This window comes from Plecotus auritus, assembly GCF_963455305.1.
Source record: "Plecotus auritus genome assembly, chromosome: 5".
Lineage (NCBI taxonomy): Eukaryota > Metazoa > Chordata > Mammalia > Chiroptera > Vespertilionidae > Plecotus > Plecotus auritus.
The window spans coordinates 121,722,447-121,738,283 of record NC_137776.1 but is presented as its reverse complement, the minus strand read 5'-3'; the positions used below and the strand labels follow the sequence as shown (position 1 = coordinate 121,738,283).

The 15,837-nt window shown below is 39.0% G+C and overlaps 1 protein-coding gene across 7 annotated transcripts in view; it reads left to right on the top strand.

Annotated features, from left to right (window-relative positions):
• FOCAD (focadhesin) overlaps positions 1-15,837 on the top strand; it is a 310,432-nt gene that overhangs the window by 82,768 nt on the left and 211,827 nt on the right. For all 7 annotated transcript variants that reach the window (XR_013960579.1, XR_013960580.1, XR_013960581.1 and 4 more), the window contains exons 7-9: positions 3,016-3,217; positions 6,356-6,562; positions 13,918-14,005. Coding sequence is in view for 3 of the 7 variants with exons in the window: in XM_080667664.1 (XP_080523790.1) it covers positions 3,016-3,217; positions 6,356-6,562; positions 13,918-14,005 (497 nt within the window). In the remaining 4 variants the exon portion in view is untranslated. The remainder of the gene's footprint in view (positions 1-3,015; positions 3,218-6,355; positions 6,563-13,917; positions 14,006-15,837) is intronic.

Genomic DNA, 15,837 nt, shown 5'->3' with positions numbered 1-15,837 from the left:
TAGAGAGAAATGGGGAGAGAATGTTTCTTAAATCTCTTTTCTGGAAACCTGTGCATCATAGTCTAACTCATAATACATCATCTGCTTGCTTGATCTACGAAGCTGTTTTTAGTTTCCTAAAGTGGATGGTTTGATAAAGAAATATGTTTCTGTAATAATTATTAACTCAAAAAAGTCCTTTTGTGGTTGGTTTTTTGGGTTTTTTTTGTAGATTGTATAAGTATTTTTGCTCTTGAGGAAAAAAAATTAACCTCCAGACTGTGAGTTCCATTAGAGCAAGCATCTAATCTCTTTTTGTTTCTAGCACATAGAAGAGTGAATGGTATGATATTCAGTACATTTTGCAAAGTGAATAAATAAATGAATAAATTAATTAAATCTTATCAATTTTATAACTTAAGATTATTATTGTTAATGATGTTTTGAAATCACATTGCTGTGGAATTTATGTTATAAAGTTACATTGTCAATCATAATTCAAATAGCATTTCCTTCCTGCAGCATACCTTTCTTTTAGCGATTTTCACTTTCTATACTCTAGTTCAGGAACAAAGCTGATTGCCCCTGTTAGATTCTATGCTTCTTAAGAATAGATAATGCCTGGTTTATCTTTATACATAATACTTTTTTATGTAAAATAAATATGAAAAACATTAAAATTTTAATTGGTATATGCAAATTGTAAAACTACTTTAAATTTAGTGTAACTGAATCAGTTAATTTAATGATTGACTGAGCATCTCTTTGAAGGCCTACTGTGTACAGTTATTGGTTATACAGAAGTAAACAGAAATCCATGGTACATGCCCTCATTTGGCTTATAGTCTGGCAGGGGATAAAGATATTGAATTATAACAGCAATAAAGTCATTGTCCTTTGAAAGCATATAAGGCTCCAACCCAGGATAGGTGTCAGGGAAGGCATTTTAAAGGAAAGATGATAGCAATTAGGCAGAAAAAGGAACAGGAAAGGGAGAAAGGGGACAGTATTAGAGGCAGAGGGAATAGCAAGGGAGAAAGAAGCCTGGATGATTAGATGGGAGATTCAGTGGAGAGTGGAGAAGAGCCAGAAAGGAGGCCAGAAAGATAAGCAGTGGCAAAATTATGGAGGGTTTGTGAATGGGACTAAATATTTTAAGGGTAAACTCTTTCAAGCTAGTTAATGACATGATGAAATTTTACATTTGAAAGGTCATTTTGGCATTTTAGTAACTTTGGACTTGGGAGTTACTGGGATATATTGAAATCTAAAGATACAAAAGATTGGTAATGTTTGCCTTCCTTCTCTGCATTGGAATAGCTTACGAGGAGGGACTTGGCAGGTCACTTCACCTCTTTCTGCCTCAGTTTCTGCATAATTGGGATATAATATTTTTTTATTTTATACGTTTGTAGTGAGGATCCAATGACCTTAAAGGCATAAGGTGCAGTTACTTGCACACCCTGTTAACAAGCAAATATTAACTTACAATCTTCTTGTGTTGTCTGTGTGGCTTTCTTTTATATATAACCTCATGTACAGAGTTTTTCTGAAAATGCATGCCTGGATTATATTCCTGGAAAATGGGTCTTGACATCTATAATTCTTTTTTTCCTTTTTTTTCCATTTTAATTTCTTTATTGATTGAGGTATTACATATTTGTCCGCATCCCCCATTACCTTCCCAACCACCGCCCCCCAACTCATGCCCTCACCCCCCTGTTGTCTTTGTCCACTGGTTAGGCATATATGCATGCATAGAAGTCCTTTGATTGATCTCCCCCCCTTACCCCCACCCTCCCCTACCTTCCCTCTGAGGTTTGATGGTCTGATCGATGCTTCCCTGTCTCTGGATCTGCTTTTGTTCATCAGTTTATGTTGTTCATTATTTTCCATAGATGAGTGAGATCATGTGATATTTATCTTTCTCTGACTGGCTTATTTCACTTAGCATAATGCTCTCCAGTTCTATCCATGTTGTTGCAAATAGTTGGAATTCCTTCTTTTTTAGTGCAGCATAGTATTCCATTGTGTATATGTACCACAGTTTTTTAATCCACTCATCTGCTGATGGGCACTTAGGCTGTTTCCAAATCTTAGCTATGGTAAATTGTGCTGCTATGAACATAGGGGTGCATATATCCTTTCTGATAGATGTTTCTAGCTTCTTGGGATATATTCCTAGAAGTGGGATCACTGGGTCAAATGGGAGTTCCATTTTTAGTTTTTTGAGAAAACTCCGTACTGTTCTCCACAGTAGCTGCCCCAATCTACACTCCCACCAGCAGTGCACCAGGGTTCCTTTTTCTCCGCATCCTCGCCAACATTTGTCATTTATTGATTTGTTGATGATAGCCATTCTGACAGGTGTGAGATGGTACCGCATTGTTGTTTTGATTTGCATCTATTGGATAATTAGTGACTTCGAGCATGTTTTCATATGTTTCTTGACCTTCCTTCTGTCTTCTTTTGAAAAGTTTCTATTTAGGTCCGTTGCCCATTTCTTGATTGGATTGTTTATCTTCCTTTTAAGTTGTATGAGTTCCCTGTAAATGTTGGAGATTAAACCCTTATCGGTGATAACATTGGCAAATATGTTCTCCCATGTAGTGGTCTTTCTTATTGTTTTGTTGATGGTTCCTTTGACATCTATAATTCTTGAAAGGTTCTCAGATGATTCTGCTGTTCACCAAAGACAGATGCTGGAGATGCAGTGTGAGATACAGATGCTGTTCTAGTGTGAAATGCAGATGCTATCCTAGGATGAGATGTACTAGGTAGATGCTATTCTAGGGTGCAGGTAGAGACTCTTAGTCCTGGCCAGCAGGCTTATGGTCTCCGGATGCTGTCATTTTCTCCAGCGCACAAGGCACTGTTTGGTGAGGGTATAGGTAGGTCGTGGTGGAACAGAAGAATCATGAAAAGTAGTTAACACTTGCTAACACAGTTCATGATAGGTCATGAGCTATTAATTGATACTCGGACACTTGCTTGCTTGATACTCTGTGACTGGCTTTTGTGTCACATGATTTGCAGGTCGGAAGCTTCATGTGTCCAAATAATGGCACCATTTCTCTGGTATCTCTATTGTGAACCATCCCAGTTGCAAGAATATGCTAAACTCAGACTAGCCCTGCTGAAGGTCCTCCTTCAACCCCGGGTTCTTCGTGACGAACAGCCATCGATACTGGAGCAGCAGATCCTTCAGCTGTGTTGCGACATGGTCCCGTGTTTGCAGGTAAGGCCTTTCCTCCTGCCCTCGGAGCATCAGCACATGCTGATTGGCACTGTCATGTGTAAAGTAGAACCCCTGTGACTCGGCAAACTTGGGCACAGTCCTGGCTCCAGAAAAGCCTTCAGGCTTTTGGAAAGGAGGAAGGAACCAAATCTAGATTTAACACTGATGTATACAATGTTAACTGAATTCACAGATATGTAAATCAGCACACTCCATGTTAGGATTAGTAGGAGTGAAAACTTTCCTTTGCTTAAGAAAGGCTTCTCAGGAAAAAGAATCTTGAGATGAATTTCTCCTTGTGCAAGAGACTAAGTGAGTTATCAGAAAAAAATAAAAAAGATCTCTTTGTGCAAATTGGAAAAAGGTGTATCTCAGGGCAGACAGAGCCCTGGGACCCAGGGCTGACTGGCCGAGTGCTGGCTCGGTTTCTGTTTCCACGTGTCCCCTTACAACATGTGCGAGGCCCTGACGTGTCTTGCTTTTGAGAAGCCCAGGGTCTAGTAAGGGAGTTTAACCAAGTATATAAATTTTAATAATTCAAAGTGGGTGGATGAAAGATGTTTAACAGAGGTATGGATAAAATGCCTAGGGAGTTCAGGGGAGAGATAAATCTGAGCTAATGTCTCTATAACTGCAGATAAAAAAAACACACATACCAAAAACTGAAGTTGCCAGTGTGTTGTGATTTTAATGTAGTGGTTCAATTGTCAGGCCATCCCGTCCCATCATCTGGGTTTGTCCTTTGCCTAGAATCTGAGCACCGTGCTGCTTAGTGGATGGAGAGAATATTTTCCAAAGTGATCACTTGTGGTCACAGATGACCTGTTTTAAGTTGTGTTAGCAAGGAATGATGAGAGTGAATCTTGCCTTTGTGACTCAGAAATTGGTCTTTTTGTAATCAAGGCAGAGAAAAGGGAATTAACATGAATTCTCCTGTGGCTTTTCCCAAGCTTTTGTTTTGTGCGGGCAATAAAGCAATGTGGTGAACATCTTGAACTAGGGTACACTCTACCACACCTTGCTTGCGTTACCCTGTTCTCTGCTCTTGGATAGAGGTTTGTCTTCAGCTTCATGAGCATATACTGACAAGCCTAAATACTTATTCAAAGTGAGCTCTGTGGAATATTTCTGGGAATATGAGACTTGTTAATATAGTTGATATAGGTGAGAGAAAAAAAGGGGGATACACCATTTGAAACAAATTAAACTAGCAACATAAACACATTTAATCACTGAACATATTGGCTTTTTTAGAATGAGGAATCTGAACACAGCAATGTAATCCATGTTCCCACTGATTACAGGCATTTCTTATACTCTTTAAAAACTATTTTACAAGGAAACCCTTCCTTTCTTCCTCCCTCCCTTCCTTCCTTCCTTCCTTCCTTCCTTCCTTCCTTCCTTCCTTCCTTCCTTCCTTTTAGCAAGTACTTCTTCTAATTTACCTGCATTTTCCTAAGACTTTACTCATTAGTCACAATTCTTCTCAGAAAAAAAAAACAAGCTTTTTCAAAAGCCTATCTGCATCCTATGTTGTTTTTCTCTGCCTTCCTTTTCCCCATTCCATCTTTCCCCCCTTTCCCTCTCTTCCTCCTTTCTTTCCTTCATCAATTTTTTTCTCCATATGAAATGGTTTTCAGGCTTCACTGTCCTATGGCAGGAATTCTCTAGTTTATTGGTGCTCGGATTGTGTTACTATGAAATGTTCTTCTTAGTGCTGAATACAGTACTGAGCACCTGAATAGAATCAAATTCATTAAAATTTTTTAGAAATAGCCATGCCACCCTACTGCCCTATGATCAGATGGCCGTCAGTGGAACTCCTATTGCCTTTTCTTCTCATGCCAGTTGCCCTTCAATTTATATTTTCTTTATTGGGACTTAACCTGTCTTACATTTTACTGTTGACTTTGGTCCTAGCAGTTCTTTCTTTTTAATTGTGGCTCTTGTCATCATACATGTTACCATTGTACATGATCTATTTCTACCTCAAAATTGTTCTTGTTAAGAATTGTGGTAATGATAAAGATTAGAGAGCCTTTAATGCTAACTTGCTGAGGTTGTCTTTCGAAAACTTTTTTATTATGGAAAATTTCGGTTATGCACCAAAAAAAATGCATTCAAGGAAATGTCAGACATGAGGCTTTACTTAATTTTAAATCCCTTCCTTTTCTTGGTGGCCTTTTGCCTCTCCCACTCTATATTTGCAAAAGAGCAAAATAATTTACTAAATCTTTTACATTTATTTTTTTATAACTTGGTATTTTGGACTATCTCCTCCCCCTTGATCTTATAATATCTTTTTTCTCTTGTTTGCTAGGAATTAATTTTTCTCTGGGTGTAACTTGGGGTTATTATGGTGGTAATGACTGGTGAAAGGTACAGCTGGTCAACTGTAGGCTTTCCTGTTGATGAATTTAACAGACACAGGCTCCTGATTGAAGCAGATGGTTCATTGTTTGTAACCTAATCTCTGGGAAATGCCAGTGTGTCTGCTAGCAGGACCATATCCTTAATGCCCACTTCAGAATTGTGATCAAAACAGTTGGCCTTGAATTGAATTGAGATTTTCAAGAGCATCCAAGTCTTTCCTATCTAATCCATTAGCCTGTGGAGAAGATACCCTGCCATGTGAATATGGTCTTTCCTCATGTCTGCTGAGAGTGGAAATGATGCTCTCAGTTAAGGTGTTCTGAGCAAATACCTTGCAGATGAAGGATTTATAGTGAATTAGAATAATATGCTAGCGCTTTAATATCAGGTAATTATGTTGCAATTGTAGAAAGGAGAGTTCATTTGGAGAACTCAAAACCAACTTTAATTTCCTTCAAGATGTTGGCACTGTCATGTAATTTGTCTTAAGTAATTTGCACTCAGAAGTTAGAAAAATAAGTGAAAACAATTGGTGCCAGGCAGCAGTAATAAAAACAGTAGCAATTATTTTGTTTGCCATAGTGACAGAAGGAAAAGGTAAAGGTGCATAGATTAATCCCATCTGAGTTCTGTATATTTCTGCATGTCTTAAGACTTTATAAGTTTAAGGGGAAAATATTTTATTGTTAACATTTATTATGTAGTTTAAAATTATTCTTTGGTTTGTACTTTATTGCAATGTTATATAACGACTTTTTAAAACAGATGAAGGATTTGATACAGACAACAGAAGTGATGCTGTTTATCGAGGAAGTATATTTAAGCCTTTCGTGTCACCCTGGTTTCTGGAAAATTCAGCTTACTCAGCTGACCCTTCAGCTGCTGTGCGTCTGTGAAGTCAGCTTGAAGATAACTGGGGAATGCACATCTTTAATTCACCTTTTGGAGCGTAGTGTTGAACTGCTGAAGGAGGTAAGGATAGTAAGAAATTTTAATGAGTCAGTTATCACTTAAGTGGGTCTTATATGAAGGAGCTGGGTGGGTGCGCACTTATACTTTATCATATCAAAGGTGTGTTGCTCTCATAGATCATACTAATGTACAACTACTGCTAATATCATTTATTATCAAAATGAATCATTAAATACTCTTTAGAGCATCAGTTAAGTATCTGCCACTCTGTCACTTTTCCATTTACCCACATAGGACACAAGTAATGAACATTTATTATATGCCAGACCCTACAGAATACATAGATGAAAAGGTGCATTCTGTGACCTCAAGGGGCTTACAGACATGCAAATAAATGATTACAATACAGTAAGGTAAATGCTTTGCTGTATTTAAAGGGCACAGTTAAGGAAAGGAGGGCATGAGTTCAGATGTGAGAAGTCTGAATAGGAGTTGGCCTGGTCCACACCAGAGGCTGGAAGGCATTCTGGCTGCAGGAACAGCATATGCCCAGGCACAGATGCATGAGAGAGCAGGCCAGCATGGCCCGCTCAAAAAACGAGAAGGTGTTGAGTATTGTTGAAGGGTCAAGGTATAGGAGATAAGGCCCAGAGTTGAGTTCACATTTTATCTTCTAGGTAATAGCATGCTATTGAAGACCTTTTAGCAGAGAGGTGCCCTGCTATTTTGTGTGTGGAAGATTATTCTGATGGTAGAGCGGAGGAGGGTTTAGAACAGGGTAACACTTATGGGGCAGGAAATGAGGTGGGATGTCTTAGACTGCTAGGGCTGCCGTAAGAAAATATCATAGACTGGGTGGCTTAACCAACAGCATTTTTTTTTTCTTGTAGTTCTATAGACTAGGAAGTCCAAGATCAGGGTGTTGGCTGATTTGAATCCTAGCAAGGGCTATCTATCTTCCTGGCTTGTGGACAACTGCTGTGTCCTCACCTGGTAGAGAGCAAAAGTGAGCTCTCTATTGTTCCTTCCTGTAAGGACACTAATCCTCCTGGAATTGGGCTCCACTCTTGTGATTTGGTTTAACTTTAATTGCTTCTTTACTCAACAACTGTTGCCTTGGCAGGTAGGGCTTTAGTATGTGAATTTGAGGTTAGAAGGACGCAATCTGGTTTATAGCAAGGGGCTAATTAGGGAAATGAAGATGGGAAAATAAAAATATAGGAGATGAAACCAATAGGGCTTTGTGGTGACTAGATGGTCAAGGAGAGGGTCCTTGGTAGATTTTTAGTTTTCTATTTTGGACAACTGGGTAGTGTCATTCACTTTGGGGAGTGGTAGCTGATGTTAGAAGGAAATTGGCAACTTTGTTTTGAGATATGCTTGGTTTAATGTATGTATGGATCATAAACAGTTGGCTGTGTGGTTTTGAAAGTCAGGATAGAAGCCTAAGATAAAGGTATAGATTTGTACCTTTAGAGTGAGAGTTTTAAATTTTAACTATGGGGTTGCATGACAGGGCTTGGATTGGAACTGCAGGGACTGCTGATATTTGGAGTGTACTGATAGAGGAGTCTAGGAAAGTAGGGCTGAAGGTTGTATGACAAGCAGAAGAGACAGGTGACATGAAAATCAAGGGCAGGAATCTCTTAAAAAGGGGAATGGTCAGCATTACCATGGAGAGAGGATGTGAAGTAAGATCAGAAAAGCAAGTACTCTTATGATACAGCAGGTGGAAGTTTATTGTCCACATTAGAGGAAGCAGTTTCAGTGCAGTGGTGGTGGTAGGAACAAATTGGATTAAGGGAGTAAATGGCAGGCAAGGAAATGGAGAGAGTGAATGTGTTTTGGTGAAAGCTGAAGACTCAAGCAATTCATTGGTCAGTTTGACAATCTTGTGGTTAGACTGGTTTCTATGCTTGGACTCTATAGATACTATTTTTATATACTATTATCTATATACACTGAGTGGCCAGATTATTATGATCTCTGAACACATAATAATCTGGCCACTCAGTGTATATCCTATATAATAAAAGGCTAATATGCAAATTGTCCCCTCAACTAGGAATTCGACCAGCAGACAGGCTGGCCAACCGCCCATGTCCCCTCCCCCTGGCCAGGCTGGCTGGAACCCACCCATGCACGAATTCATGCACTGGGCCTCTAATATATATACTGAGTGGCCAGATTATTATGCGTTCAGAGATCATAATAATCTGGCCACTCAGTGAATATAAAAGCATAATATGCAAATCGACCAGATGGCGGAACAACCGGTCACTATGTGCACTGACCACCAAGGGTCAGACGCTCAATGCAGGAGCTGCCCCCAGCCTGCAGGCCCTGATCTCCCAATTGGGGCCTGTTGGCCAACCTCTTGTTCCCTCCTTCTGGCCGGCAGGCTCCTATCGCCTGATGGGGAACGGGGAATTAGGTGGGTGGTGGTGGCGCCAGGCCAAGGTGGGTGCAAGCAGGGCCTCGATCGCTCCGCTGGTGGTCCCATACACAGACGGTGGGCTGCAGTGGTGGCAGGGGGCGGGGCCAGCTGCCAACAGCCAGGGAAGATTGGCCTGATCACAGACCAGGCCTAGGGACCCTAGCCATACACAAATTTCGTGCACCAGGCCTCTAGTATAATATATTTATGTATAGTAGTGATGTGTATGATAACATACAGTAATATACTGTATATCTGTCATGTACTATGTAATGCCTATTATATATTAATAAATACATACTATGATAAAATATCAAATCCCCTCCAGATGTATAATTATATCTATATTATATATCTATATAATATCTATATATGGTTATACCTATTGGGTATATAATAGATAATATATAGAAAAATGTAGAGATAATATTTTATGGATAAATATTATATAGATAAATATTATATAGAAAATATTATATAGCTAAATTACCAAGAGTTGTGTGTTTTTAACTGTACCTCATATTGTTCCTTTGTGCTTGTACTAGATTCATTTGCATAGTGACATGATTATCAATTATAATTTTATAGAGTTTAGTCGTTTTTACTATCATTCTCTGACCATCTTATTGTATATCTGCCCCTCCCCAAACTACACATTTAGCATATATTTAGTAAGCATCTTCTGTGGCAAACACTTTGCTACAAATAATTAGGTAAAAACAGACAAGGTTTGTGAAGCTTACAAGCTAGTGTGCATAAAAATCACTAGGCAGAGTTTATTAAAATGCAAATGCCTGGAGCCTGCCCCTAGAGAAATTGAATTAGCAGGGCTGAGTGAGGCTTAAGCATCTGTATTTTAAACTAGGCCCTCAGGTGAATATATATATATATATATATATATATATATATATATATATACACACACACACACACACACACACACATATATATAATTTGCATATAAGGCAAACACCCTAGCAAGCATCACACAGATTGAACTTTTTTAGCCACCACAGAAGTTTCCCACAAGCCTAGTCCTAATCACAACCTCCTCTGTCCCCTGACTGTCCTGACTTCTATAGGAGTATCTTTCTTACATTTTAAAAATAGTTTTAACACCTAAATGCATAAGCCTACACATCATAATATAGTTTTGTGTGCATGATCTTTTATACTAAAGGTCATTCCATTCCCTCCCTTTTTTTCCCTTGAAGTATACAGGGTGGAAAAAAAGTAGGTTTACAAGTGTGAGTATGCAAAACAGTTTATTCTTATATTGTTATTAATAATTATTGTATTATCTACTTCTGCCCCCCCACCCACCTTGTATGTATTGAAAAACTTGGTTTATGTGAGCTGTAGAGTTTTCTACATTGTGAATTCTGCTGATTGTATCCTCTTGGTGCACTCTGTCTCTAACTCCTAATGAATTAATTGAACTAGGCACTGAACATCAATAGCTACTAACATCAAAAAAAGAAGAGCAACACACATTATGTGCTTCTGGATGAAAGATCACACAACTCCTGGTCATCTTAGAAACAAAAAATGAAACTAAACAAATCCTGAATCTGATCAAGCCCCTATTGTCTGATTGGCCCAGCTTGGATCAATCGGCTCTGCTCTGGGGACAGGGTAGGCGCAGACATGGCCCTGGGAGACTGTGAGCTGGGCTCCGTCTCCATCGTGTCTGCTACAGATACTTACCTCTGATGTAGCCTTCCTCACACTTTGTTTTCCCTACCATCTTGTTCACAGCAGCATCCCTAGGCACATTAGTGCCTGGTACATAGGTGGTGCTCAAAAGTGTAGACTCCAAGGGTAGACTCCAATGGCATTTCCCCCCCTTTTTTAAATATTTGCCTTCCTTTTCTAGGTAGACTCTGAATTAGCCTGGGTTCCTGCAAAAGTAAACAGAAGCAGACCCTGGGTTTCCTCAAAGCAGAGGCTGATGCAACAGGCATTCATTTGCAAGTACAGTCACAGGAAGCATGTGGGAGAGGGCCAAGAAGAGCGAAATATTGACCAGGGAGAGGCGATATAAATATTATCAAGTTTGCCACTGCTACAAGCACCGGTTGCTCCATCCCACAGAATATTCTGAGTAGCCGTATGAAATGTCTCAGAACAACTCTGAGGGACCCAGAATAAAGAGGGAGATATTGTACTTGGGCTTCTGTTGCCTCATTGGCAAGTTTTAACTCCCTGTGCTTCGGGATGTCTCATTGGTCTAAAGCAAGAGTAACTACAGCAGTGTTTGAAGTGGCACATGAGATGTCCAACACAACTTTTATGAAAAGATCTCAGGAAATGGTATCAATCTTTAGTGTCTGTTAGAAATCAATCAAACAAACTTGTAACCTCTCAGAAGTGAAAGCAATGTAAGATCATTTAGTTTAATCCTCCACAATGACTTTTCCTTACTTTTGCATCTCCAGCTCTTTCCTTGCACCCTGTTCTGAACAGGCTACTCTTGTTTCTGCCTTCATACCTTTAAGTTCCAGCCATGTGAGATGTGTCCCAGGCGTCCTCAAACTACGGCCCGCGGGCCACATGCGGCCCGCCGAGGACATTTATCCGGCCCGCCGGGTGCCGCTGCCTGTCCTGCTTAGCAGCCGACTCGTCCCGGGCCCGCAGTGCACATAGGAATTTGTTCATAGTTTTTTTTTAAACTATAGTCCGGCCCTCCAACCATCTGAGGGACAGTGAACTGGCCCCCTGTTTAAAAAGTTTGAGGACCCCTGGTAGACCATTTCAGAACCCTGAAAAGCTACTTAATGACCCTTTCAGTGACAGCTTCTGTGGGAAAGGCTTTCCTGTGATAGCATTCTAATACAGGAATACTTTGTCTCTGACCCTCTTGGTAGCTGGTAAATTTGAAATTTAAATCCTCTTGCTGGTTTTCTTTTTGTTTTTTTATGAACATGCAGAATTTGAAATGAAGTTGAGGAAAAGATAATGGCAAAGAATAGTGTGATGGTGTATACTGTAAGCGTATTTATTTCAAAATAAATTTATTGTCCTCAAATAGATAACAGTTGCTTCATGGTTGTCAACTGTATTTCAAAATAGTGAACATATATAAACTGCAAAGACACAAATTAGAATATATTCCATTAAAAATCATAATAATTTTCCTCTTTAGCTGTTTGAAAAAATAATATTTCAGAGAGCAAGGGAGAGAGAGAGAGAGAAACATAAATATTGAAAGAGAATCATTGATTGGCTGCCTTCTGCATGCCCCACACTGGGGATGGAGCCTGCAACCTGGGCATGTGCCCCGATAAGGAATCAAACCATGACCTCCTGGATTATATAGGTCAACACTCAACCACTGAGCCACACTGGCCAGGCTAGCTGGTTTTTTTAAGTCCATAAACATCTTTAAGGAGATTTTTGCATTGTGATTAATTTCACTTTTTAAATGACTTATAGATATACTAGAGGCCCGGTGCATGAATTGGTGCATAGTTGGGGTCCCTTGGCCTGGCCAGAGATCAGGGGCGATCAGGGCCATCTCACCCAGACCCCATCAGGGCCGATCAGGCTGTCGGAGCGCATTGACCACCCAGGACAGCTCCTGCATTGAGTGTCTGGCCCCTGGTGGTCAGTGCATGTCATATACCAGCCACTCATCCAGTCGTATGGTTGCTTAGGCTTTTATATATATATAGATATTTATTAATTTGTGCCAGAGTTGATAGCATCCCCAAGATTATAACTTCTGAGTGGCTCAGATGAAGTTGTTTTCTCTAAAGGGTTTCTTTAATGTGGCTCTACATCACGTATCCTTTTTTCCTTGCCTGTCCTCATGATTTATAGGTATTTCTGCTCTGTAGGTACTTCTGTGAAATTTCAGAGTGAAGTAATTCTAGCAAAGTGTGGTAGACCTTTTTTTGTTAGTTCCATAATATGTTAATGTTTTTTCTGTATTTAGAATCCTCAAATAATATCGTATGTCACTTGCATCTTATTTATTAGAACTTAATGTACATGTCCTTTTTCTCTTTTTCATTTTGTTCATATACTTGGTAAAATTAATGATTTAAAGTTTCTATGGTTATTGCTTTGCTGCATTTAAATATGCTTAATAAATTACAGTAATTTAAAAATAATCTCTGCCTCCCTAGGCACTAATGTTTCTTCCATTATAATATGATTTATTAAAATGCATTTAGTATAATTTATTATGCAAGTTATATAGATGAATCATGCCTGTATTAGGTAAGTAGACAACTGAGCTACTTCTCAAAAATGAAATATTCTTAAATTCAGGATTTCAGGTTGTCTTTAGCGGCTTGCAAAGATTCAGTTTTGAAGACATACAGCGGTATTGTGTTAAGGTATTAATCCTGTAAATTATTTTTTTAGCCTATTGTTCTTTGGCCAGTTACAAGATTTTGAATTTGTGTGTGAGTGCTCCGGCATTTGCCGATTTTTCCTTTAGGAGAACAGGCTTACTGTTCATAATTTTGTGTTCAGTCATCCCTTGGTGTCCTTGAAGGATTGGTTCCAGGATCCCCCGTGGACACCAAACTCTACAATACTCAAGTTTCTTAAATAGATTAGCGTAGTTTTTGCATATAGTCTACGCACACCCTTCGTACACACCCAAAATTATCTCTAGATTGCAAATAATACCCAATACAATGTAAATGCTATGTAAATAGTTGTTATACTGTATTGTTTAGGGAATAATAGGCAATAAGGACAAGGAAAAAAGTCTGCACCTGTTCAGTACAAATGCAACCATCATGGATCTAACTGCATAGTGCACGTCAGCAACTATCGACCATTTTTAAGGTATTTTTGATTTGCTTTTGGTTGAATCTGTGGATACAGAGCCCACGGGTATGGAGGCACGACTGTAACGGGTTAACAATCTTTCATGCTGAATGTACTCTTCCTGGGTACATGTTATAAAGCCATGGCTCTGGGAACTTCTTAACAACTCTTTGTGTTTTCTTCTTTTCTTTAGGATTTTCCTGTTGAACTGGTCATAATTGGAATAGCTTTGCTACTTCTACAGACTCCTTCAAGTCAGCAGAAGCCAATCTTAAGTCTAGGTAAATGCCACTGACAACAGGAAAAAGTAAACATAACCTGAGGGTTGGCAGGAGTCCCTTGAGCTATATATATCCTGTTATGCTGTAAAGTCCTGTATATTTTGAGTTTCTGTTCTGGAATTTTCTTAATTAATCATTATCACATAGAATCTTTTTTCTCTTGTCCAACAAGGTATTTATTACCTTGTGCAGAATCATTTAGCAGTGACATTGGTAAATATATTGAAGGGCATATCAGCTATTCATAGTTGTACAGCACACTCAAAATCAATAGCATAAAACCCTTGAAATAATTGTTTAGCATTTGTTTTGAAAACTATACCCTTACTATTCAAAACTCTTGCCATATTGGACAAAATTTAATTTATGGTTATTAATTAACCTAGTTAGACAAATGAAAGATAACATTCTCCTCACTGTCCAGTATTATTTAAAGAAAAGTGAGGAATGGGACTAAAGGAAGGCAAAAATGTTCTATTTAAGAATGATGTGGCCCGGCTGGTGTGGTTCAGTGGTTGAGCATAGATCTATGAAACAGGAGGTCAGGGTTCAATTCCCAGTCAGGGCACATGGTTATGGGCTCGATCCCCAGTTTGGGTGGGGGGCATGCAGTAGACAGCCAATCAATGATTCTCTCTCATCATTGATGTTCCTATCTCTCTCTCTTTCTCCCCCATTCCTCTCTGAAATCAATAAAAATATTTTTTAAATGTCATTTGATTTGCTTTGGCTTATGCAACAGTAGCCAATGTGACATAAGCAGAAACCTGAAAGCATTTGAGCTTTTTTTGGGGGGAAAAAAGAATGATGTGGTAAAGAATCAAGGTGTTGGGTCTGGCAGATTAGCAGATAAGTCACACCTTTAAATGCGGCTTTTACATTAATGTTGCCCAGCTTTATTGGGTCCAGTGTAATCCGTGTGATAATGGAGGTTCTGTGTAAATTGTTGGATAGTACCATGATACACTGATACAGTCCCACCCTCATTTTAAAAACATGCTTGAGGTAAATACTGATTGTGTAGTCTATTATTCTGGGCATTTTCATTCATCATGATTTTGAGGGTGGATTGCTCCTGCACTTGCAGTCTGTCTTGGGAATGGCTTTAGCATGTGGCAGAGGGCCCTTGCTCTGTGGCCTTGATCTCCGCCCTGCCCTTGCCTGTTGGCCTTATGCTTATTTGTATCCTCCACCCTGGTCCTTTCCTGAATTACTTTTGCCTTTTTTTTCTTATAACTCTGAACATGGCATCATCCCACATGTGTAATTTGCTAGTGCTACTACTTCTGACGGCCATGTTTTCTTAAACAGCTTTATTGAGATATATTTTATTTACCGTAAATTTTATGATTTAAAAGTGTACAATAAAGTGTCTTTTTATGAAATTTACAGAATTATGTAACCAGAACCACAATCTAGGTTTAGAACATTTCCATCACCTCCCCCCTGCAAATTTTTTGTGCCCACTTATAGTTAATCCTCATCCCACCATTAATGTGCATTCTGTCTCTGTAAATTTGCCTTTTGTGGATATTTCACATAAATGGATTTTCTTTTGTGACAAAAAGAAATTCTGAAGCTGTAGAGAACTCCCTTTTTAAATTCTGAATGTACACTCTTGTTGTGGTTCATGTATAATAGGATGCTATAGGATCAAACACCCCAATACTTTCATTATTTGATGGATAGCAGACTTTTTGTTTTTTTAAACCAATGTCTCTGGTTTGAAGTTACCTTAGTTAGATTGAATCAATCATATTGAAAACTACTGAGCCAGCATGTCTTTTGAAAAATAAGGAAGAACTATTGTTTACTATTATGGGAACAAGCAT